Below are 26,488 nucleotides of genomic sequence, written 5' to 3'. Positions count from 1 at the left end.
TTCCTGGATCTAAACTCTTAATTCCTGTGAAAATGGAGCAAGAGAAGTTTAAGTTGAAGAATTTTGGGCAGAATTTTGCCCTAGATGGGCGGGCAGGCAGCTGATCGCCGCCGCTGAAACGGGCCCCGTCGCCATTTTAAGTGGGCGGGCCAATTAAGGCCCGCCCAGCGGTGCTATGCACTTCCTGTGCGGGGTGGGGGGGATTCCCCAAATGCGAGGGTGCGCTCTTTCGCGCGTTCCCTGGCGCAAAGTGCTGCCTCGGGGAGATCGCTGAAAGGCTGGCAAATATAAAAAATAGAACAATAAAAAATTCATTAACATGTCCCCCTCATGTGAAAATGTCACACGAGATGGGACATGTTAACGAAATAAACAAAAACTTTATTAAACGTTTTTAAAACTGCTATCAAACCTCATCCCGCCACTGGATGAGGTTGGTAAAAAAAAATCACCTACCCATCTACCCGTTGAGCCTGTGCGCCGAGCCAAAGTTCGCAAAATCGTCGACGATTGGCAAGTTAAGGGCCTTAACAAGGCCTTTAATTAATGGCGGGTGCGCGATCTACTGCATAGCACGCCCGCCGACCGAAATATTGCGATGCTGCGCGCTGATGTCAGGACACTCGCACGACATTTTAAGCGCTAGCATGCGGACTCCGCCACACGCACGCCAGCCAGAAGATTCTGCCCTTTAAGTTTCCCCTCATGTTCCCCTTCCCAGAGAGTAAATTCACTCAGTAGACAACTAACTCATTCTGATCCCATGCTGACTCTCTCCGATTACAGCCTTACCTGATAGATCATTCCTATCCATCCAAGTCTCGACCATTTTCCCACAACTGACATGAAGCCAAAAGGTGCATTCCCTTTTTTTCAAGGTGGAGATCACATTTGCTGCTTTCTAATTCATTAGGATGTTACTCAATTCCAGTAAGTTTTGAATGATATTGTTGAAGGGATCTGTAATCACCTCATGGTACCCACGGATAGAAATTGTCAGTCTCATTTAAGTTCAGCTTCCTAAACCATTTAACTACTATGCTTTCCAGTTTTGTCAGACCCATATATACCTCACTCAACTGAGTTGTCTGCCTTTTTCAACAGTAAAAAGTTAAAATAATTATTTCAAATCCCACTGTATTCTGCCCTTAGATATCACCTCCCCCTGCCACTGTTAAACAGTTCAACTTCTCTTTATAAAAGCAAAAAACTGCGGATGCTGGAAATCCAAAACACGAACAAAAATACCTGGAAAAACTCAGCAGGTCTGACAGCATCTGCAGAGAGGAACACAGTTAACGTTTCGAGTCCAGATGATTCTTCAACAGAATTAAGTAAAAATAGAAAAGAGGTGAAATATAAGCTGGTTTAAGGGGGGGTGGGACAGGTAGAGCTGGATAGAGGGCCAGTGATAGGTGGAGATAGCCAAAAGATGTCATAGACAAAGGGTCAAAGAGGTGTTGATGGTGATGATGTTAGCTAAGAAATGTGCTAATGGTGACATTAAGGGTAGAAAGCAGGACAAGCAAGGTACAGATAGCCCTAGTGGGGGTGGGGTGGGGGGAAAGGATCGAAATAGGCTAAAAGGTAGAGATAAAACAATGGATGCAAATACATATAAAAATAATGGAAATAGGTGGGAAAAGAAAAATATATATAAATTATTGGAAAAAGGGGGATCAGAAAGGGGGTGAGGATGGAGGAGAGAGTTCATGATCTAAAGTTGTTGAACTCAATATTCAGTCCGGAAGGCTGTAAAGTGCCTAGTCGGAAGATGAGGTGCTGTTCCTCCAGTTTGCGTTGAGCTTCACTGGAACATTGCAGCAGGCCAAGGACGGACATGTGAGCTGGGCGGTTGCTGAAGTGGCAAGTGACAGGGAGGTCTGGGTCATGCTTGCGGACAGACGGAAGGTGTTCCGCAAAGCGGTCACCCAGTCTGCGTTTGGCATCTCCAACATAGAGGAAACAACATTGGGAGCAGCAAATGCAGTAGGCTAAATTGAGGGAAGTGCAAGTGAAATGCTGCTTCACTTGAAAGGGGTGTTTGGGTCCTTGGACGGTGAGGAGGGGGGAAGTAAAGGGGCAGGTGTTGCACCTTCTGCGGTTGCATGGGAAGGTGCCATGAGAGGGGGTTGAGGTGTAGGGGGTGATGGAGGAGTGAACCAAGGTGTCCTGGAGGCAACTACTCTTTATGTTCTTCTTTTGCCCCTGATTTACTTAAAGAATCCTTGGCAATTATCCATTATATTTTTTACTATACAACTCATATTTCCTGTTTGCATCAACCCCCTCTAAGTGATGGTTTAATTCTCCCTGTCTTGCTCCTTTGCTGTACATTTCAGAATTTTATGCATATTTCCTTTATCCGTATTGACACTTTATGTTGGTTTGATTCATTTTTGAGCTGTCAAACACATTTCTGGAATAAAGTGTCTCTGCAATGTTAAAAGTTATCTCCTTTGAGTACTCCCATTTTCTCTCCACACTCTTCCCTTTAAATAGTCCAAGGAATTTTTCTTTCTCTTTTGAATGTATCCATTCTGTGCATTATGAAATATTGCTTTAAATGGGCAGAATTTTGCCCTTGGTGGGCATGCAGGACCCACTGGCTCGGCGGAGGGCGGGCAGCCGACCCCCGCAGCCAAAACGGGCCCTGCCGCCATTTTGAGTGGGCAGGCCAATTAAGGCCCGCCCAGCTGGCTGCCTGACGATAAGCGTTATGCACTTCCTGTGCAGTGGGGGGGAGGGATTCTCCAACTGTCAAAGTGCGCTCTTTCGCGCATGCGCACGAAAGAGTGCACTGCTCCCTGAGACTAAGTGCTGTCTCAGGGAGATCAGTGACAGTGTAAAAAAACTTTAAAAATAGAAAATAAAAAAATTATTAACATGTCCTCCTCATGTGACAATGTCACACGAGATGGGACATGTTAATAAGAAGCACAGAAACTTTATTAAAGTTTTTAAAAACGGACGTGAAACCTCATCCCGCCTTAAGGTTGGACGGGCAGGGTCTTTAATTATCTTAATTATCCTGTCAATGGCCTCAATTGGCCATTGACAGGTTGGCGGGCGGACAGCTGATTTCGCTGTCCGCCCACCTTCCTAAAGATTTAAATGGACTGGGATGATGTCGGGGGTTCCCCCCGACGTCATCCCACGTCGGCGAGCGGGCCCTGCCCCCAACTTGCCGACGGGAAAATTCTGGCCAATGTCTACCACTGCATTTCTATTGACCTATCCCTTAACCTAATTTGCCAGCTCACTTTAGCTAGTTCTGCTTTCATGCCCTCATAATTGTCCTTATTTAAGTTTAAAATACTAGTCTTAGACCCACATTCTGTCCCTCAAACTGAATGTAAAACTCAATCATATTATGATCACTGCTACCTAGGGGTGCCTTCACTATGAGGTCATTAATTAATCCTATCTCATTATACAATATCTGGTCTAGTATAGCCTGTTCTCTGGTTGGCATCAGAATGTGCTATTCTAGGAAACTATCCCAAAAACATTAAATGAATTCCTTATCGAGGCTACCTTTGCTCATCTGATTTTTCGAGTCTAGATGTAGATTAAAACCCTCCATGATTATCACCGTACCTTTCTGACAAGCTCCCTTTATTTCTCCTTTTATACCCTGTCCTACCATGAGGTTACTGTTAAGAGGCCTGTACACCACTCCCACAGATGACTTCTTGCCTTTTATCATTTTTCATCTCTACCCAAACTGCTTCTACATCCTAGTTTCCTGAACTTAGATCATCCCTCTCTATCTACCATCATTAATTAACAGAGCCATTTCTCCACCTTTTCCTAGCTTCCTGTCCTTCCTAAATACCCTGCAAAATTCAGGTCCCAATCTATGTCATCCTGCAGCCATGTCTCTGTAATGGCTATAAGATTATACTTATTTATTTCTGTTAGCATTATGTTTTGTTTCAAATGTTACATGCATTCAAATACAGAGCCTTTAGTATTGTCCTTTTATTATTTTTGTAACCTCTGCTGATTTACTCTTAGATTTGTATTCTCTGCCCCTTCCTGTGGTGATCTGTTTATCATTCCCCACATTAATACCTTTCTCTCTTGCCTTGTCTCTACTCCTTAATTTAACACATCTTCCCAAATTTGATCCCTTGCCCCCACCATTTAATTTAAAGCCCTCTCTACTTCTTTAGCTATGTGGCTCGCTAGAACACCAGTCCAGGCATGGTTCAGGTGTAGACCCTTCTAAAGGCACAGCCCCCACTTTCCCCTGTACTGGTGCGAGTGCCCCACAGACTGGAACCTACTTCTCCCACACTGCTCTTTGAGCCATCCAATCATCTCTCTAATTTTATGCAGCCCATGCCAGATTGCACATGGCTCAGGTAATAACCCCAAGATTATTACCTTTGAGGTTCTACTTTTTAATTTAGTGCCTCACTCCTCATACTGATTATGCAGAACCTCTTTCATAGTTCTACCTATGTCGTTGGTAACTAAATGGATCATGACAACTGGATCCTCCCCTTCCCAATGCAAGTTCCACTCTAGCCCTGAGCAGATGTCCTGAACCCTGGCACCAGGCAGGCAACACAGCCGTCTAGACTCTCGCTCTTTGCTACAGAGAACAGTGTCAATCCCCCTCACTATACTGTCACCTACTACCACTACATTCCTTTTTGCTCCCCCCATTTGAATGGCTTCCTGTACCACAGTGCCATGGTCAGTTAGCTCATCCACTCTGCACCCCCATCTTCATCCAAACAAGAGAACCTCAAACCTATTGAACAATTGCAAAGACCAAGACTCCTGCCCCCCTGGCCTCTGAGTCTCTTTACCTGCCTCACTCACAGCCATATCCTCCTGTCCCTGACCACTGACTAAATCAATAGACCCTATCCTCAGGGACGTGACTGCCTCCTGGTACAAAGCATCCAGGTAGCTTTTCCCCTCCCTGATGTGTCGCAGTGTCTGCAGCTCAGCCTCCAGCTGAAGCTCGAGGAGCCGCAAACACTTACTGCAGACATGTTTGCTCTGGATCACACTAGTACCCAGGAGCTCTCACATGCTACAGACGTGCACATCACCTGTCCTGCCAACCTTAATGTGTCTTAATTAACTACTTAATTATATTGTTCAATAATTTATTTTCCTTATTTATATATTTTCTTAAACTTACCACAAGTTCTTGTACTATTTTAAACCTTAGGAATAGAATAGACCATAACCACTTACCAGATACTCACCAAACAGCTAGCTTATTTCCCTGTAGTAGAGTAAGAACTAATTCCTATAGAGTGAACAAATTAGAAAAGCAAAAGGAAGGAACACCTCTTTCCCCTCCTCACTTAACTCCCCAAACTTCCAGGTAAACACTCAGTTCCAAATGCACTCGTTTGCAAGGCTCCACTAAGACCCCTGTATTTATACTAAACTGAACTGCAGTTACAGAAAGCAGATTAAACCTGTTAGCTAATTGACTACTCAGCTCTTAGTAGAATGTGATTTCCCTGCCTGAGACTGGCAGAAACTTATTCTACATACTTACTTACATAGTACTTTCCAGTTCTGCTAATTACAGACAAGACTAGATTTTTCAAGAACAAGATTAACACTTTAAACTCCCCCACTCACCAAACCCACAGGTATACACTCAGTTCCAAACTATACTCATTTGCCAAACTGCAAAAATGGTATGGGGTGGGTCTTCCAGATTTTGACCTCTTCTGCCATTTTCACACCAATGGAGAGGCCCTTCATCACTGCAAAAACCCAGGCCCTACTGCTTGTTATGATCTTCCATAGCGGTACAACCACCTCCATTTACCTTACAGTGGGTGACCTGTGACATATTTCTACCACAAACATTTTCCCTTGTCTACTTCTACATCTATACTAGGAGATTTTGTGCCAACTGCCACTTTTATGATAAGATAATAAGTTATTTTGTTTAAAAATAAAAGTGAACTACCATATGGTGATTTGTTTTTCTATAGAATTTATGTGGATATATTGGAGGTATTCACAAAAGTGAACATTCTCATTAAGAGAAATAGCCACCACCCTGGCAATAATGGTCACCTTAAAACCAGCAATTCCTCTTCAGATTTACCATAATGGAGGAGAACTAACAGATAAATAAGATTTCCCAAGTTATACCCTGTACTGTTGCTTTCAATTTTGAATTTGCCCCCATTTGCCAACTTCAGTTTTAACTCATTGGTCCTATTGGCAAATTGAGTAGATCCATTAGCTTAGATTTCCCCTTACTTCCCTTCTCACAACTCCAGCCAAACCCAAAAGTGCCTTCCAAAAATGCATTCCCAATGCCATTCACATTCTTTCAACTACAGAAATGAGAAATAAATATTTTTGGAGGACATGTGGCATAAATCATTTTATATTGGAAACACTAGGCTACCTTTCAAGAGAGTGGATGGAACATGAAGCAAAAGAACTCAAAAAGAAACAAAAACTTTGACTTTTTCTTTCTCGGAGGGTTGTGCGACTTTGGAATTCTCTGCCTCAGAAGGTGGTGGAGGCGGGGTCATTAAATATTTATTAGGCAGAGGTAGATACATTCTTGTTAGGCAAGGGAATAAAAGGTTATCGGGGTTAGATGGGAACGTGGAAATCGATACACAAGAAGATCAGCCATGATCTTACTGAATGGTGGAGCAGGCTCGAGGGGTGAAATGGTCTATTCCTGCTCCTATTTCTTATGCTCCTATGTTCTTATGGATGAGAATGTCAATGGGCCAGGATTTTTCCTATGGCGGGTGAGCTGGGCGGGAGAAGAGCCGATCACCGCCTGCGATCGGCATCGCACTGCCATTTTACATGGGTGGGCCAATTAAGGCCTGTCCAGTGTAATACGCGGCCGGTAGTGCTCAGCGTTACCTGTGCGGGCGGGGGGAGGAGAGTCAGGGCCAGCGTTCTTTGGCGCACCTGTGCGAAAGAGCGCAGCAACCTCCCTGAGGCACGGAGCTGCCTCACGGAGATTGAATGGATATCAAAATAATTAAAGGATCGATTAAAAAATTTATTTAAACATGTCCCCTCGTGTGACTGTGTCACGAGTGGGGACATGTTTTTATATTTATGAAAGTTAATTTATTTATTTAATAAAAGCTTCAGGAAGCATCATCCCGCCCATGGATGAGATTTCCTGAAAAACGCAAAGGCCGCTTGGGCTTCCCGCCTGCTCGCCAACCTTAAGTTTGGACGGACAGCATTCTCAAGTGGCTCAATTTATTTCTTAATGGCCTTAATAGGCCGTTTACATTTCGGCGGGCGCACAGCTGACTTCAGCGCTCACCCCCCGAATGAAATCTCGCGATGATGTCAGGACGTACGCCCAACGTCATCACACATCATTTTACGCGTTAGCGTGACGGGCCCACCCCCGCACGCTGACCAGAAATTTATGCCCCATGGGATTTTTCTGATCTCTAATCGTGACTTTGCCAGCATCTCTGTAGGAACTGTGCAAACAGTTGTATACGTCATTTCCCCAGGACTCTTCACAGATCTTTACTTAAGTTACAACAGGGGGCTGGGAGAACCCAGATGGAAATTGCAGGTGGCTGTTTTCTTTCTCTAGAAATTTTACCTGCTTCTTTGCTTTACCCATCCCATGGCCAATCTTTGTAACACCACCCATTGAAGCTGGATAATGAGACTTGCTGACATTTCTTTCTCTTTTATCCTTTTTTGTCATTCACCATCGGGCATCAAGCATTCACAAGGTTTACATGAGCAAGCATCTATTCTTCTATTGGTGCTTCACTTCAAAGCATGAGAGTAGCTTTCATAGTAAAACAATTATTTTAAGGAAGCAGAGTTAACCAATAATTAAAAGGAGATTTAGTGGCTATTTTTCCTGGTCTCAAAGTTCCACAGAAGAAACAACTTAACCATTATAAGTGTTAAAGTCAATCACTCAACCTCAGATCATATATTAATATAAATGTGTACAGCCTAGCTGTACTATGGAACATGAATAAAAGGAACTGTGTTTCATAGGGCAGAATTTTCCCCCCATCGGGGGGTGGGGTTTAGGAGCGGGCGCGTGGAGGCGCCCCTCCGATCGGTGCCATTTTACACGGGCGGGCCAATTAAGGCCCATCCAGCATGACGTCTGCAAGGAAGCGCTGTGTGCTCCCTGTGCGGGCGGGGAGGTGCAAATTTACCTGAGCTGGGAATGCACTCATTCACGCATGCGCACGAAAGAGCGCACTCACCTCCCTGAGGCTAAGTGCTGCCTCGGGGAGATCGGCTCCTGTGTGAAAATTTTTTTAAAACAGAACAGATAAATTCCCCTGACATGTCCCCTCATGCGATACTGGCACATGAGTTGGGACATGTCCATCACTTTCATTGACACTTTTATTAAAAATTTAAAAACTTACATGAAATCTCATCCCACCCGTGGATGGGGTTTCATGCTTTTTCTTAACCCCGCCAGGGTTCCTGGCTTGCCCACCAACCTTAAAGTTGGACAGCAGATCCATTAATCAGTTTAACTACTTTGTCAATGGCCTCAATTGGCCATTGACAGGTCGGCGGGTGCACAGCTGATTTTGCTGAGCCCCCATCTTCCTGAAAATTGAAATGGGGGAGGGTGACGTCGGGAGTTCCACCCAATGTCATCCCGCGTCATTTTACGCGTCGGCAGGCAGGCCCCTCCCCCCGCTCACCGACCGGGAAATCCTGGCCATAATTTCACAGCAGATCTAAACGCATACTGTGAACAATATTTAACAGCTCTATATATGTTGACGAGCATAACTAAATGCTATCAACATTTAATGAGTATGGCCATTAATCATCGACATTGTGGGAAACAGAGTTTAGTAAAGCTCTAAATAATAACTATTAAAGATATGAAACATATTTCAACAACAACAATTTGCATTTATAAAGCACTTTTAACATTATAAAACATCCCAAGACACTTCACAGGAGCTTTATCAAACAAAATTTGAAAGAGCCACATAATAAGATTTTTAGACAGATGAAGGGTAGATTTTAAGGGGCATCTTAAAGGAGGAAAATGAGGTTGGGGGATGGAGAGGTTTAGTGAGGGAATTCCAGAGTTTTGGGTCTAAGCAGTGGACGGTGTGACTGCCAATGCTGGAGCGATTATAATCAGGGGTACCCAAGATGCCAAATTTGGAGGAATACAGACATCTTGAAGCATTGCGGGGCTGGCAGAGGTTACAGACATGGGGAGGGATGAAGCCATTGAGCAATTTGAAAACTAAGTTTCAGAATTTTGAAATTGAGGCAATGCTCAATCAGGAGTCAATGTAGGTGAATGTGCACAGGGGTGATGGGTAAATCGGACTTGGTGCGATTTAGGACATGGGCAGCTGACCCTTGGACAAGCTCAAGTTTATGGAGGCTGGAAGATGGGAGATTGGCCTGGAGACCATGTCTATGCAATATAATGTTTTATTTTTTTAACATGACCCCTGTAATACAAACATTGTTATAATAATAACTAATTATAACAAATTTCAGAACCCGTCTAGCCTTATTTGCTTTTCCAAACATACAGTAGCATTGGAAAATCATGGATTTTTTGACACAAGAAACAAAATATTGGTTTAAAAAGCTGAAGGGGATTGAAGAAAGAAGGTTTTCAACATTGCTTTTTAAAAATTGTTTCAGTTTTACCTGCTTCTGTGTTGAAGAATTGAATATTTTGTTAAAAAAAATGCACTTCTTATTAATAGGAAAGACAGTGCATTACCATTTTATGACTACTGGACACCCACCAGTGCTTTACAGCCAATTAAATGTTTTATGAAGTTTAATACTATTGCAATATAGGAAAGTGTGGCAGCCAACTGGCACGCAGCAAGAGAGAGAAAAAAATAAAAGGAAAAGTAAATAACATGGTAAAAACATTTTTTTTTGACATTTCCAGCAATTCACTGTCTGAAGAAGTGAGACTCTTCAATTTAAATTGTTCACTTTCAGGGCCTGTGGGGCTGATTGGCAGTCATTAACAATTTTCTACTAATACTAATAATTACTAGATTTAACTTTATATGGCAAGTTAAAGGAGCAATTAATATGCAAATACAGCAAATAAATAATGGAGGTGAGATGCTGTTTGTGCAAAGCAAATGTAGAACAGCATAAATCAACCTTCAAATTCCAGACACTTGAGTCTCTTAACTCCCTGAATTTACTGCTTAATTTAGACATTAACAATGGTATGCACTTTCACATGCTGTCATTATTTTCAGCAAATTCTGACTCAGGGAAAGTATAATAGTGATAGAAATGAAGTAAATACTATAAAAATAATAGGATGGTCCTTTATAAATATGCATTTCTTGAAAAATCTGAACCATGATAGAATTTTTCAAAAGCTACATGGTGGGATAGCTAATAAAATATTGACAACTCCAGAGAATTTGAACTATCTGGCAGTTATGAGCAGAGAAATAATCTCTAACGTGTCTATTGCACTTATTTTCTAGGCACGCCCAATGGACTATCCAAAAGATTATCTTGCACATCAGGTTCCAATTTCATTCCATAAACACTGGAATATTGATCCTGTTGAAGTCTATCTCACTTGGTTGGCGAAAGAGGATGAACCTGTATCAGACCAAATAATAAGGAAACCAAAAAAGGAAAGGGAAGATTTATGAATGCCTTCTTAATGAATATGCATTTTTAATATATCGATAAATAGTTCTTAGATTTCACTAAGACTGAATGCAAATAGCATCACGATTTTCAAAATACCCTCCAAAGCCGTATTCACATTAATAATTTTGCTTAATACTTTTTATATTACTAAGTAAATTGCTGAATTATATTTGTAATTCACTTGGACAGTATTTGAAACAGTATTTCTGGAAAGTTTGTGCAATCTGTGCTTTACTGTTAATGTTATAAGAATTTATATAATTTTGTAAAAATAAAGTTCTATCTATATATCTATATAAATAACTTACTTTATTATACACACAGTGCTATTTGCTGCTTCAGTTGGCCACTGTGATTATGAAAAAATGCCTGGGGGTGAAAATGACCCTGTCCCAGCAAGACCAGATTGGCCATCCATTTTATATCATACACAGAAAATGTATGGCACAGAAGGAGGCCATTCATCCCATCATGTCTGCACTAGCCAAAAAAGAGCATTCTAGCCTAATCCCACTTTCCAGCTCTTGCAACGTCATTTCAGGCAGTGAGTTCAAGACTGCCACCAACCCCCACCCACACCCCCTGCCAAGTGAAAAAAATTCTCCTTCCCCTCTAATCCCTCTGCCAATTACTTTAATTCGATGTCCCCTATTATTGATATCTCTACAAAGGGAAATAAGTCCTTTCTACCACTCGCTCTGTGCCTCTCATAATTTTATACCTCAATTACCCTCAGCCTCCTCTGTTCCAAAGAGAACAACCCCAGCTTCTCCAATCTTCATAGCTAAAATTCTCCATTCCTGACAAGATCTTCTTAAATTCCCTCTGTACACTCTCTAGTGTGATCACATCCTTCCTTGTAATGAGGCTACCAGAATTGTATGCAGTACTCTAGCTGTGGCCTAACAAGTGTTTTACACTCTAAGATAAAAGCAAAATACTGCGGATGCTGGAAATCTGAAACAAAAGCAGAAAATGCTGGAAAACCTCAGCAGGTATAGCAGCATCTTTGGAGAGAGAAACAGAGTTAACGTTTCGAGTCTGTATGACCCTTCTTCAGGTCATACGGACTCAAAACATAACTCTACTTCTCTCCCTACAGATGCTGCTATACCTGCTGAGTTTTTCCACCATTTTCTGTGTTAGTGTTTTACACAGTTCGAGCATAACCACCCGCTCTTGTATTCTATGTCTCAGTTAATAAAGGTTAATAAATCCTGTAAGTCTTTTTAACCACCTTATCTATCTCCTGCTACCTTCAGCGATCTGTGAACTCCAAGGTCTCTCTGCTCCTCTACGCTTCTCAGTTTCCTACCATTTATTTTTTATTTCCTTGTCTTTTTTGTCCACCATAAAGGCATGACCTTACATTTCTCCGGATTGAACTCCATTTGCCACTTCTCTGCCCATCTGATCTTCGAGCAGGCTACAGCTTTCTTCCTGACCATCAATCACACAACCAATTTCGGTATCATTTACAAGGTTCTTAATCATGCATTAAGTCTAAATGATTAATATATACCATGAAAAGCAAGGGGCCCAGCACTGAGCCCAACAAAACCCCACTGGAAACAGCCTTCCAGTCACCAAAATGCATGTCAACTTTGTTTCCAGTTACTGAATCAATTTTGGACCAACTTATCATTTGCATTTGGAGCCTGAGGCTGCTGTTTTTATGACCAGTCTGCAATGTGGGCCTTGTCAAAAGTCTTGCTAAAATCCTTGTTGTATTCATCAAAGGCACTATCCTCATCAACTTTCCTTGTTACCTCCTCAAAAAAATTCAATCAAGTTAGTCAGACATGATTTTCCCTTAATAAATCCATGCTGACTGTCTTTGAATAATCTGTGCCTTTCTAAATGACAATTTACAGTGTCCTTCAAAATTTTTTCCAATAAGTTGAGCTTAGACTGACTGGCCTAGAAGTTTAGAAGAATGAGAGGCGATCTCAGCGAAACCTACAAAATTCTAAAGGGGTTTGATAGGGTAGACACTAAAAAATTGTTTCTGCTGGTTGGGGAGTCTAAAACACGGGGGCACTATCTCAGGATAAGAGCCCGATTATTGAGGTGAGGAGAAATTACTTCACTCAAAGGGTTGTGAATATATGGAATTCTCTACCACAGGGTTGTGGATGCTCCATCATTGAATACGTTTAAGGCTGGGATAAACAGATTTTTGTTCTCAGGGAATTAAGGGATAGAGCGAGCAGGCAAGAAAACAAAGTAGAAGCCCAAGATCAGCCATGATCATATTGAATAGTTGAACGGGCTAAATGGACCATGTGGTCTACTCCCGCTCCTGTTTTTTGTGTTCTTGTGACCTGTAATTCCTCGATCTATCATTTTCTCACTATTTAAACAAATGCACAACATTGACTGATTGTGTTCTCTACCAAAGTCAATGAATAGTAAATAGTTGTTTGGTAGTACAGAGCTTGAGTATTGCTGATAAAAGAGAACCCTTTTTGTTGAAGCTTTTCATCTTGTACCCATCAGGACAATTCACAAGAAAATACCAATGTCAGAGGAAACAACATACTTATGCTGCATGACCGAAGAGTGCTGATTGGTTGGCAAGTGGACTCTGATTGTAGAGGCATTGCCCTGGGGAATGAACTAGTGAATGGCTGTCACTTATTTTCTTAGGCTGAAAAAGGTGCAATGTGTGTACATGTTCCATCTGTCTGCAAAGAACAGGGCCTTGTGTATTAATATATGTAGCCTCCAGTATGCACAAAATTCGCCACAATGTGAGCCCAACTGACAATCTTAAATTGGTTGTCAGTGTAATTCTTAGCACACTGAGGATTGTTTAGCAAATGTTGTCCAATCACGAAATCACATCTAATATTGGACACTGTGTTTTGAGTTTTGCAAGCACGGGCTGGTTGGGTACGGGCTGTACCTTGCCCATTGCAAACAGTGGAAGAGACATGCTGTTTGATATGATCTGCCAGTCTTTGGGACATACAGCCTACATAACTAGCATCACACTGACCTTGAAATTCATACACCACATTACTCATTTGTGTGATAGGCAGAAGTGCCACAGAATGAAGGCATCATGATTACTGCCAGATCACTGAACATTAACCTGCACGTTTCACTGCCTATGGTGACACACCGGCTGGAAGGTGAGGGAATGGAATCCCTTTTGGTTCTGTATAGGGCAGAGTTGACGTACGGTACCCGTAAGTAAGGTGCGTGCAGCCAATGATACCTTGCACAGGGGTAACCTGCAATCCTTAGGATGTTCTATTGCACACTCTCCCTGTCTTTCTCTGGCGTTTTTAAAATATATATAGAGCAAGAGAATAACTAGGGAAAGAGTAGGGCCAATTAGGGACCATAGGGGTAATCTGTGTGTGGACTTGGAAGACGTGGGTACAGTCCTTAATGAATACTTTGCGTCGGTCTTCACAATGCAAAAGGACGATGCAGATATGGACATCAGGGTGGAGGACTGTGAAATATTAAAGGAAATTAACATGGAGAGAGAGGAGGTACTAGCGGGTTTAGTGGCCTTAAAAGTGGATAGATCCGCAAGCCCGGACGAGATTTATCCCAGGCTGCTGAGGGGAGGCAAGGGAAGAGATATCAGGGGCCCTGGCAGTAACTTTCAAATCCTCTCTGGCCACAGGTGAGGTGCCAGAGGACTGGAGGACTGCTAACGTTGTCCAATTATTAAAAAAGGGAGGAAGGGATAGATCAGGATATTACAGGCCAGTCGGTCTAACCTCAGTGGTGGGGAAGTTACTAGAAAGAGCTCTGAGGGACAGAATATATCTGCACTTGCAGAGACACAGGTTAATCAGGGATAGTCAGCATTGGTTTGTCAAGGGAATGTTGTGTTTGACAAATTTGATTGAATTTTTTGAGGAGGTAACCAGGAGTGTTGATGAGGGTAATGCATTTGATGTGGTCTACATGGACTTTAGAAAGGCTTTTGATAAGGTCCCTCATGGCAGATTGGACAAGAAAGTAAGAACCCATGGGATCCAAGGCAAAGTGGAACGTTGGATCCAAAATTGGTTGAGAGGCAGGAAGCAGAGGGCGATGGTAAAGGGATGCTTCTGTGATTGAAAGTCTGTTTCCAGTGGGGTTCCGCAGGGCTTGGTGCTGGGGCCCTTGCTGTTTGCGGTGCACATAAATAATTTGGACTTAAAAGTAGGGGGTATGATCAAGAAGTTTGCGGATGACACGAAAATTGATAGGGTGGTAAATAGTGAGGAGGATAATCATAAACTGCAGGAGGATATCAATGGACTGGTCAGGTGGACAGAGCAGTGGCAAATGGAATTCAACCCGGAAAAGTGTGAGGTAATGTACTTGGGGAGGGCTAACAAGGCAAGGGATTACACTATGAATGGTAGGACCCTGGAAAGTACTGAAGATCAGAGAGACCTTGGCGTGCGTATCCATAGATACCTGAAGGTAGTCGGGCAGGTAGATAAGGTGGTTAAGAAGACATATGGGATACTTACCTTTATTAGCCGTGGCATAGAATACAAGAGCAGGAGGTTATGCTGGAACTGTATAAAACACTGGTTAGGCCACAACTGGAGTATTGCATGCAGTTCTGGTCACCACATTATAGGAAGGATGTAACTGCACTTGAGAGGGTGCAGAGGAGATTTACCAGAATGCTGCCCGGGCTGGAGGGTCTGAACTATGAGGAAAGATTGGATAGGCTGTGGTTGTTTTCCTTGGAGCAGCGAAGGTTGAGAGGGGACCTGATAGAGGTGTATAAGATTATGAGGGGCATAGATAGGAAGGCACTTTTTCCATTAGTAGAGGGGTCAATAACCAGGAGGCATAGATTTAATGTAAGAGGTAGAAAGCTAAGATGGGAGTTGAGGAGAAATTTTTTCACTCAGTGGGTGGTGGAAGTCTGGAACTCACTGCCTGAAAGGGTGGTTGAGTCAGAAACTCTCGTAACATTTAAGAAGTATTTAGATATTCACTTATGTTGCCATAGCCTCCAGGGCTATGGGCCAAGCACTGGAAAATGGGACTAGTGTTGTCAGATCTTTGTTGACCAGCACGGACACAATGGGCCGAATGGCCTCCTTCTGAGCTGTAGACGTCTATGAGTCTATGATGATCTCACTTGACTTGCAATTCATAATGCTCCAGCGATATATGTTCAAATCCCATCACAGCAGCTCAGGGAATTTAAATTCAATTAATTCATAAATCTGGAATAAAAAGCTAGTCTCAGTAATGGTGGCCGTGGAACTACGGGATCATTGTAAATTCCCATCTGGTTCATTAATGTCTTTTAGGGAAGGAAATCTGCTGTCCTTATCTGGCCTGGCCTACATGTGACTCACTTCAAAGAAGAGAGAGTTTGGGCCAGTCAAGGTACATTCCCTCGAAGGGGAAAGGTAAGGCAAACAAATCCAGATCTCCCTGGATGACAAAAGAGATGGAGATTAAAATGAAGAATAAAACGTTTGCTTATGACAGATGTCAGGTGGATAATTCAATGGAGAGCTAAGCTGAATGTAGGAGGTTCAGAGTGGAAGTGAAAAAGCAAATAAGGAAAAAAAGAGACTGCATGGAAAGAGACCGGCAACTGACATAAAAGGGAACCCTAAAGACTTCCATAGGCATATAAATAGTAAAAGGATGAGGAGGGATGATTAGGGATCAAAATTTGATTTACGCATGGAGGCAGAGGGCATAGCTAAGGTATTAAATGAACACTTTGTATCTGTCTTTATCAAGGAAGAAGATGCTATCCAGACGATGGTGAACCCAGAGGCAATTAATACACTTTAAGGATTTAAAATTGAAAAGCAGGAGATATTAGATAGGTTGCTATACTTAAAGCTGATAAAACACCAGATGAGATGCATCCAAGGATACTGAGGGAAGTGAGAGTGGAAATTGCGGATGGACTGGCCATGATTTTTCAGTCTTCCTTAGACTCGGTGGTGTCAGAGGACTAGAGAATTGCAAATATTGCACCCTTGTTCAAAAAAGGTTGTAAAGATAAGCCCAGCAGCTACAGGCCAATAACTTAACTTCAGTGGTGGAAAAATTTCTAGAAATAATAATTTGGAACAAAATTAATAGTCACGTGGTCAAATAAGGGTTAATTAAGGAAAGCCAGCATGGATTTGTTAAAGGAAAATTGTGTTTAACTAACTTGCTGGGCTTTTTTGAAGAGGTACAGAGAGGGTTAATGAGAGCAATGTTGTTAATGTGGGTGTACATGGACTTCCAAAAGGCAGTGGATACAATGGCGCACAACAGACTTCTGAGCAAAGTTAAAGCTCGTGGAATAAAAGGGACGGTAGCAACATGAACACAAAATTGGCTAAGTGACAGGAAACAGGACGGCATTTCCCCTGAATTGCACTAAGTGCAGTGGAGGGTGTGAAAAAAGCCATTTTTCCCACCGGCTGCAATGGCGGGTTTTTGTGCTGTTTCGTCTGCTTCCCAGTGTGTCTCCCTCTCATTAATAATGCACGCATGGGAAACACGTCAAATCACTGGCGGGCAGGATCAGATTTGTCCGCCAAGCCGTGACCTCAGTGCTTCCTCGCTCCAGGAGCCATATTTAAAGCACACCAGAGCACAGCCTACTTCGAGTCTACAGACCAGGACTGCTCCAGATGACAAGTGGCTCCAAAACCAAAGAAGACAGCAGCCCCCAAATGTAATGATGCCTCTCTGGGGTGCCTGCTGGATGCAGTGGAAGCCCGCCACGAACTCTTCTAGCCCCACTCTGGGCAAAGACCAGCCACCAAGCTCACCAATCCAGCATGGGTGGTGGAGGTAAGAGCCAATGCCCACCAAAAGAGGACAGCCACCCAGTGCTGCAAGAGGATGAATGATCTCTGTTCTGCCAGGGTAAGTCATTCTTCTCATCACTCTTAACTCACAAATCTATCACACATCCACAGGGTCCACACTCACTGCCAGCTCAAGGGACATCACCACTCACTCTCTCACAAACAACCTCATCTCCCCTGCCCATCATGTCTTTATGCCATCCTGCCAGGCATCCTTGTCACCTGGCCTGGCAGGCATCTTGCTTACACTCTCTCCATCTGTCTCCATGCAGGATAAGCTAGCCCACAACAACAGGGAGACATCCCAGACTGGCGGAGGAATGCCCAACATCCAGGTCCTCACGACCTTTGAAAATACAGCCATCCAGCTAGCTACCGAGGATGTGGACCATTCCTGCCCAGATGGTGAAGTCGGCAGCACTCAACCAAGTAAGGACCCTACAGTGCAACATCTATCAGACAGTCACACTGTGAGTGATGTCCTCTGTTTCATAGTCCCTTGCCATGCACTAATTATCTCTCTTTTCTATCACAGGCACATCCAGGAAGCAGCCAATGGCTGCCACGAGCCTGGTCATTGACTCCAGCCCCGGAGACACCTCGGAAAAGGAATTTGCAGACATCGACATTGAAGACCCGTCACAGCGTTCACCCATACCCTCCACTACTGCAGCGACACACACATTGGTGGGACCTAGTTCTAGATTAGCCTCGGGGTCACAATGGCATTATCATCGCTGAATTCCCCGCGATCAACATTCTGGGAGTTACCATTGACTAGAAACTGAACTGAACTAGCCATATAAATACTGTGGCTACAAAGGCAGGTCAGAGGCTAGGAATCCTGTGACGAGTAACTCACCTCCTGACTCCCCAAAATGTCCACCATCTACAAGGCACAAGTCAGGAATGTGATGGAATACTCTCCATTTGCCTGGATGAGTACAGCTCCCACAATGCTCAAGAAGCTTGACACCATCCAGGACATATTAGCCTGCTTGATTGGCACCCCATCCACAAACATTCACTCCCTCCACCACCAATGCACAGTAGCAGTAGTGTGTACCATCTACAAGCTGCACATCAGGAATTCGCCAAGGCTCCTTCGACAGCATCTTCCAAACCCAGAACCACAACAATCTCAAAGGACAAAGGTGCAGACATATGTGAACGCCACCACCTGCAAGTTCCCCTCCAAGCCACTCACCATCCTGACTTGGAAATATATCACCATTCCTTCACTGTCACTGGGTCAAAATCCTGGAACTCCCTCCCTAACAGCACTGTCGGTGTACCTACACCACATGGACTGCAGCAGTTTAAGAAGGCAGCTCACCACCACCTTCTTAAGGGCAATTAGGAATGGACAATAAATGCTGGCCTAGCCATCAGCGCCACGTCCTATGAACAAATAAAAATAAAACCCGGAGTGCACACTACTGTTTGATCCACAGGAGGTGGAGCAGGGAAATCCAAGGGTGCCAGCACACGGAGGACTGCTGAAGGCCAGGAATCTGCTGAGTCCGATTCAGATGACGAACCTTTGGATTCGGTTCTACCTCTGTTGCTGGAGCTGCAAAGACAAGCTTGGGAACATCAGGAAGGGCTGCCTGCTGCATTCCTCAGGTTGCAAGGCATGGTGGAGGAGTCTGTCCGCCTTCAGTCTGACATGATAGTGCCGGCATGCTAAAGCACCTTCGCTCAGGTAGGATGGCAGCCGCCACAGAGACCTTGGTCCAGGACATTGGTCCTGCACTGATGCATGAGCTGCACTCCATCGCTGAGGCACTTGCTGGCATCCATCAGTATCAATGCAAGAGGGGGATGGGGCATCTCAAACTCATTGCAGCTGCCCCTTCGTCTCAAGGAGTCAGCCACTTGGACATCTACGTGGAGGAGGATCAGCAGGTGTACACCCCGGGGCCATCCATCCAAGTGACTCCGGGAGTGTCTGGCCCATCCGATTCCACTCTTCCTGTGAGCCCCGCAGCTCCAACTCTGCAGGCTGAGGAAGATGCCGCTGCCACACTGCAGTACCCCGAAAGCAGGCTGGAGTCCTCCAGGTCTCGGCCCTCCAGAGTACATCCACCAAGGTCATCAAAGACAGGACGTAGCAATCACCAGGCTGCCTCCACCTCTGCTGTGAATATTGGGAGAGCATCAAAACATAATGACAGGGCTAGGAAGGTTAAGAAGTTGTAACTATTTTGAGTCAAAACAATTAAACTAAATTAACAAAAGCAGGGACAAAGTAAAATCAGCGCCTCAAAGGGAAACTGCAAAAACAAAAGACAAAATTCAAGGGAAACTTACAACCATCAAAGCAAAATGTGACTAACAGGGTCTATAAAGCACCCCCGTCCCGCGGTGCCCACCGAACACGGAAGGCCTTGATGGTGCCGGCAGACACTGCGTGCTCCCTCTCCAGGGACACCCGGCCGCAAACATAGCCGTGGAAGAGGGGCAGACAGTCGGGTCAGACGACCCCCTCGATCGCCCGCTGCCTGGACCTGTTAATGGCCAACTTGACCAGGCCCAGGAGCAAGTTCATGAGGAGGCCCTCCTCCCTCCCAGCCCCTCTCCACACCGGGTGCCCATAGATCAGGAGAGTGGGACTGAAGTGCAAACAAAACAACAGTAAAAGGTTTTTCAAGAAACAAAAAAGGGAGTGCAGCCTACAACACCCTATATATATACATGGTCCACGGACTCCACAAGGCCACAAAAGACACAGGCATCTTGGGAGTCCGTGAGCTGACACGTCCTACAGTTGTATGGGACCGCTGCGTGCAACACCCTCCACCCCGAGTCCCCGATGGAAATGGGAGGACACTCCTATAGAGGGCCCCCCCCACTAGGGACCTCTGCTGCCAGACGGCAACAAGGCACGCCAGGGCGTGTCCGGGCGGCGGGCAAGGGCAAGGAAGTGAAGGGTGTGCAGCAATAGCCCATACAGGAAACCCCTCCGCGCTGTGCTAAAGGACACGGAGGGTATTTCCATGAGGCGGCTCAGGTTGTGGGGCACCAGCTCCCGAGGGAGGGTTTGGGACTTGGGGCTAATGAAGAATTCTGTCCGAACAGGGGCACACTCTGATGGAAGACCACCACGCACCTGCGCCACCTAGAGACCCAGAATGAAGTCGGGGCCGAGCACGACCGTCCTAAGGTCCTGAATGGCATTGGCCGTGAGCCAGACGTCCACGGACACGCGATGCACCAATTCCTGTGGAAGCATCCAGCCCACTGCTCCGCCACCCAGCACATCCCCGATCCTGGTCATCCCGGCAGCCACAGCCCTCCTCTCTGCCAGACACTGAAAACGGCGGAGGTATAGTTTCCTGAGCGGTGGATCTCTGATGATAGCCGCTACTCCTGATGGCGGAGAGCTGTGTTGCGAGGCGACCACGTCCCAGACTTTGATAAAGTCCTGGTAAAAGACAGGCAACGCCTGCAAGGAACCCCGAAGGCCCCTCAGGTCTACATACGGGAGCTGCACGTCATAATTCAGGCCGTGCACCTGGCAGAAGAAATACGTCGCCAGGGTACACCATCTGAGAGGGAGCTCGACTTGAAGGTTGCACAGCGTGGGCACAGGTGTTAATTATTTTTACATAATGTTCACTCTTGTAAATAAACTCCTAAGAATGTCTTTGTCTATGGCTCCTTGTTATGATGAGCAATGTTCGTGTCATTCAGATGTGCAACCTTGGCTCCTTCACAAAATAAAGACAATTGTCTCATCTGAGGGTCTCTTCCCTGTGCTGTATGTAATCTTCAAACAAAAGTGATTGCCTGGCTTCACAGCCAGTTGACACACCAGCCATGCCTGCACCTCGATGTGCCTTGTCATAGCTGCCAGAATGCTGTGGGCAGCTGTCACAGAGAGAGATCCATGATTCTTTCTGTGTGCTCTCAGCACCTTTGAGGTGGGGCTGACCCCCATCTCTTCAGCATCTGTGTCCGGTGATGCTGTGCTCCTGAAGGGGTCAGGTGCTGAAGGCGGACAAAGGATCAGGTGCATTTAAAGTATCACTGCTGCATCTCCATGATATGACCCTGATCAAAGAGCGCAAGCGAGCTGCCCTCAGCCAGACAGGAGTCAGACATTCACAGATGCAAAGTGAAGATCTATGGAGTGCCTTCATTGCATGTCATCATCCTCCATGAACCTTGGGACTACTAGGCCCTCCGCTGCATCTCCATGACATGAGCCTGATCACAGAGGGTACATGCACTGCCATCAGCCAGACAAGTATCAGATAATCACAGAGTGCAAGTGAGCTGCCCTCAACCAGACAGGAGTCAGATGTTCACAGATGCAATGTGAAGATCTATGGAATGTCCTCACTGCATCTTGTCATCACCACCACAAACCCTGCGACTATTGGGCCTCTTGAGCATGCCTACCTCATCTGGCCAGTGGGATGGCCTCATTGCTGGCATCCTTGCCTTCCACGACCTCATCACCCTCAACCCCTTCGACGTCCCCCTCATCGGAAGAGACGAGCAGTTCTTCAATCTCCTCCTCAGCCAGGCCCTTCCCCTGTTGCAGCTCCAGGTTGTGTAGTGCATACCAAGCTACAATGATGCATGACACCCTCTGGGGACTTTATTGCCGTGCTCTACCAGGCCTGTTGAGGCACTGGAAACTCATGTTCAAGATGCTAATCGTGTGCTCCACCAAAGTCTATGTCATGGCATGAGCCTCATTATACTGTCTCTCTGCTGCAGTCTGAGGCTGCCACACAGGTGTCATCAGCCAAGTCCTCTGTGGGTATCCTTTGTCCCCAAGGAGCCAACCCTGCAGATTCTCTGGACCTTAGAAGATGTCAGGGACCTGAGACCTGCTGAGGATGTAGGAATCATGGACGCTTCGGGGGAATTGTACGTAGACCTGCATGATGCATTTGTTGTGGTCGCAGACCAGCTGAACATTCAGCGAGTGGAAGCCCTTGCGGTTCACATACTGGACGGCTTGTGGCTACAGAGATCTAAGTGCCACAAGTGCAGTCGATTGCTGTGGAAAACTAGAGATCTGTGCGAATCCCAGCACGCTTGCTTCCTATTTCTGTGCCTTCGCGAAGGTGGTGTCCATGACCTCCTGGATTCACTTGTGGGTGCAGGCTTGTGAGATCCTCTATAGGTCACCTGGAGTCCTGGAAGGAGCCACTGGCATAAAGATTGAGTGCCATGGTCACTTTCACAGCCACTAGCAGTGCATGCCCTCCATGTCTCCATGGCGCCAAATCCTGTAGCAGGTGGCATATGTGAGTGACATGCGCAGTCTTCAGTGACACTGGTTCTCGCTCATCTGCATGATTGACAAGCACTGTCTCTCCTCTGGGTCTTGCGAGGTGCCTACGAGCGATGGCTCGCTGTGGATCTTCAGCCGCATCAGGAGGAGACCCTGCCACACCTTCATCTTGAGGGTGGTGCTCCTCCATTTTCCGAGCCAGGTGCCTCCATTGCAATCCTCATCTTCTCTGCTCCATGCAGCTAGATCACAAGGTTCCTTGATCCTGATGTTCCCCTCCTGCAGGATTAAAGAGAGAGACGCGAAGGTTAGCATATGTCTCCTAAGGACCTCTCTTGGTTAAGCTTCCAGCTCTAGCTAAGTCTCAAGACCCCTTCACACATGCCAGAGAGTGCTGACCATCAGTTGGATGGCCAGTGTGTGGTGCGCTTCTTGGCTGTCCAAAACCCCACCCAGCTCCGCTCCACACCACTTGACCGACTGGCGATGGCTCCAGCCACTAGACTGCATGCTGTGCTCTTAGCTCAGGATCAGGCATTATCCTAACCTGCACTGCAAGGCTGAACTGTTAGCTTGAACTATGAGGGCTACTGGTCCAAAACTGAATAAATACATTGCAAAGGGCTCTGAGCACCTCCATCAATGACTGTCCCAGTAGGAAAAGACAGTAAAAATTGGGAAATAAGAATATTGGTCCGAACTGGCCCTGTGTACCTTAAAATGGTATACCAGTAAAAACTGGGAAATAAGAGTACTGGTCTGAACTGTTTTTTCCTTCTTGGGTTCCATGCCCACTTTAACAAGGGGATTCTACAATCTGCCCAGCTGTCCAATTGTTCTGCAGCCCCCTAAAACTCTCATGAATTTGCAGTCTGTGTCCGAAGCGTGAAAGGTTGTGGAGCATTTGGTGGCACATTCATGCTTTTGCATTGCTTGAGGGGGCAGAAATGCTCCAGAGGCCTGACTGCAAACATGTCAACGGAGCTGCACTTGAACAGTCTCAGCTGCGGAAAAATGCTGTCTTTTAACAAGCTTCTCCAAGTATGTGGCCGCTTCTCTCATCCTCACCACCCCCCCCCCCCCACCTCCCCCCTCCCCATGTCCCAGCATGTGCTTGTGCACTTCCATCAGTCTGCACTGCCTTGCCTCCCCAGCGCCACCCACACTGGAGCTCTTGTCCTGGCACTGCACTGAAAGCCAGCCGGAAAAAAGCTATGTAGTAAGAGTTGTAAATTCATTTCCTGTGTCCATTTTAGACATTTTATTAAGTGTGTGACAATTATTAGCCTTCTAGGAAAACATATAATTATTGTTGGGATGAACTATCTATTTGGACTGATTCAAGTCAGTTAGCCATTATTTATTTTGTACAGCATTTATATTGATAAGCGTGTGACAGAATGAATCCAGTCATTCAGCGATTCAGAATGAGATTGTCAACATAAATGCAGATGATCTGTACAGTCCCTTTGCTTGAGTAGGATTCCTATTGGTAAGAGATTGAGGATGCTATATTCCACTAGGGAGAACAAGACTGAATTTTTGTGCCAGACAGTCACAGCTTGTTCTCACATTATGTCAAAATTAAGTACATCACGCACCTGCTTTCCTGTTTCAATTTGATTTCTGAAATACTTCTGATATAGCCTACACTTCAACAACTTAATTTCTTGTGAAAATCTCAATAACAACTTGTATCTAAAGGTAGTAAAAGTTCAGTCATGATCTTTTTGAGTGGCACATTAGTTGTAGGGTGTTGATTATAGTTTATTAGGCCTGAAGAAGTCTTCATTGTCATATGTAGGTTAACTGTAAGCTTTATTGACTCTTAGAACTATTTTTAAATTTACAGTCAAGGGTTCAAGCTGGAAGCTGTCTCCATGCTTGCTGGTACACACAGCTCTGTACAACACTAAACTGACCCTGGGTGTGGGTCATATGTCTCTTACATCACTGTGTGGATGGTATTGTACTCAGTCCCTTTAACCCTATCTATGCCAGATCCTTATATCACACCGCCCCCAAGTCTTTATCCAATGTATTTTAAGTGATTATAGTTTACCTTATGTCTTACATTGTTATTGCTATCATACATTTACATTGTCATTACTGCATTATCACTACTCCATCTCCCTCTTTCAAGTCTGGAGGTTGTTCTAGCATCTGGATATGTTTTCAGCCTTTTCTTCCATTCTTTCATGTTGAACCGCACTTGGTTGGTTCGGCTGTTGCGCTGGTTGGCGGTCGCTACCCTAACTCATTTCTTGTGGGGTTGACAAACATTGTGCACGTCTTCTTGTCATTTCTTTCACTTTTTCTGTTATCGTGTGGGTAGTGGCGATGAGCATAGGATGAGCATTCCTGTGACCAGAATGAGGTTTAGTGATACGCTCACGTCTGCGTTTCATTGTTGACAATAGATGGCTACTATCAGGTTCCAGCCTCTTTTGTGGCTTTGGTACGTTGGCTGGTAATTGCAGTGTAGGTTGGTGGTTGCAGTGTTGACCTGCTGTACCATCGTCGGCTACAGAGCTTGAGGCTCATCAGACTGCTGGTCGCTCTCTTTTATATCCTCCGCTGAAGGCATCATGCTTACCTACTGGGTGGTTGGCTGGCCTGATCATTGAAGGATTCCAGGTACTGTAATGAGAATGGTCAAAGCTGCTCCACAAAGAGAGAAGACAGTTCAGAGCTGAACTTAGTCAGCATATTTACTCGGTAACTTGCAGTTTTGCATGATTAACAGCAGAGTGGTTTTCTTGGCATCTTCTGCCGTTTTAAGGAGGTCCAGAGCTACACAGGCCTCCTTGCTCAAGAGACAGAAAGACTGGCTATGGATGACGTACATTAGCTTGAAGATTTGTTTGCCGCCATACCTTAATGATTCCAGAATCATGCCTATGGCAGGAAATCAAGTTCCTCCAGGCCCATAGAGTGGTGTGTCTGTTGTTCGAAGCCAGAGATCTTTTAGCCATGCTTCTTTGTCCGACAGGACTGTTACACTGGCTCCTGTGTCTAATTTAAAATTTGATAAATGGCCATTGACTGAATTGTCTGCCTTCTAAAATGAGAAACCAAGATCTTTGACTCCACCCAAGAAGAACAGCTTGAAATCTCGACCTCGTGAATGATCTTTGGGCCTTCCGTGCGTTTCAGAGTTTTTGTCTTGCACAATTTGATGTAGCGTCCAATATTGTTGCACTGAAAGCATTGGGCTGAAATTGCAGGACATTGATCTGCCTGTGGGGATGTTTCACAGCATTGGCATGGTCACTCTGCTGTCCGGTTTGGGTACTGCATTACCTGGCCTGAAGCGTCCCTGTATCTTTGTTGCTTAACTAGCCAAACTGTGAGCGGGACTCCACACCACAGTTTATTTTCTTCACTTAAAATGGTTCTGTGCTGCTTGCGGAGTTATGACTGTCTAACTATCTAGGTTTCCTTTTCCAGGGTTAGATCTTCCTTTGCTTGCATGAAGCCAGAGACTGCATCACCCACTATTTCTACCATTGTTCTGTCTCTGATGTAATTATATTTTAAGTCTCCATATTTGCAATGTTCAGCCATCCTGTACAGATCATTGATGAATGAGTCGACAGGTTCTCGTGACTGCTGGACTCGCTTGTTAAATTTAGCTCTTTTGAGTATTTTATTGCTTCTTACTTTCAAATAAACATTGAATGATTTTAGTACTTCTTCAAATTTAGCAGATGATTAATTGATTCCTGCCTTGCAATAATGTCGTTTGCAATTGGGCCTACTGAGTAAAGTA

General features: G+C 44.9%; 1 protein-coding gene across 2 annotated transcripts in view; it reads left to right on the top strand.

Annotated features, from left to right (window-relative positions):
* The window catches only part of b3glcta (beta 3-glucosyltransferase a), a 233,346-nt gene extending 222,387 nt beyond the window's left edge, over positions 1-10,959 (top strand). For both annotated transcript variants that reach the window (XM_078545355.1, XM_078545354.1), the window contains one exon: positions 10,482-10,959. In XM_078545355.1, coding sequence (XP_078401481.1) covers positions 10,482-10,620 — 139 coding nt within the window. In that variant the 3' untranslated portion in view covers positions 10,621-10,959. The remainder of the gene's footprint in view (positions 1-10,481) is intronic.
* Positions 10,960-26,488: the final 15,529 nt, after the last annotated feature.

The sequence above is a fragment of the Cetorhinus maximus genome, chromosome 7 (assembly GCF_964194155.1).
Source record: "Cetorhinus maximus chromosome 7, sCetMax3.hap1.1, whole genome shotgun sequence".
Classification (NCBI taxonomy): Eukaryota; Metazoa; Chordata; class Chondrichthyes; order Lamniformes; family Cetorhinidae; genus Cetorhinus; species Cetorhinus maximus.
Note: the sequence above shows the minus strand (reverse complement) of the source record. Positions and strands in the feature narration are given on the sequence as shown.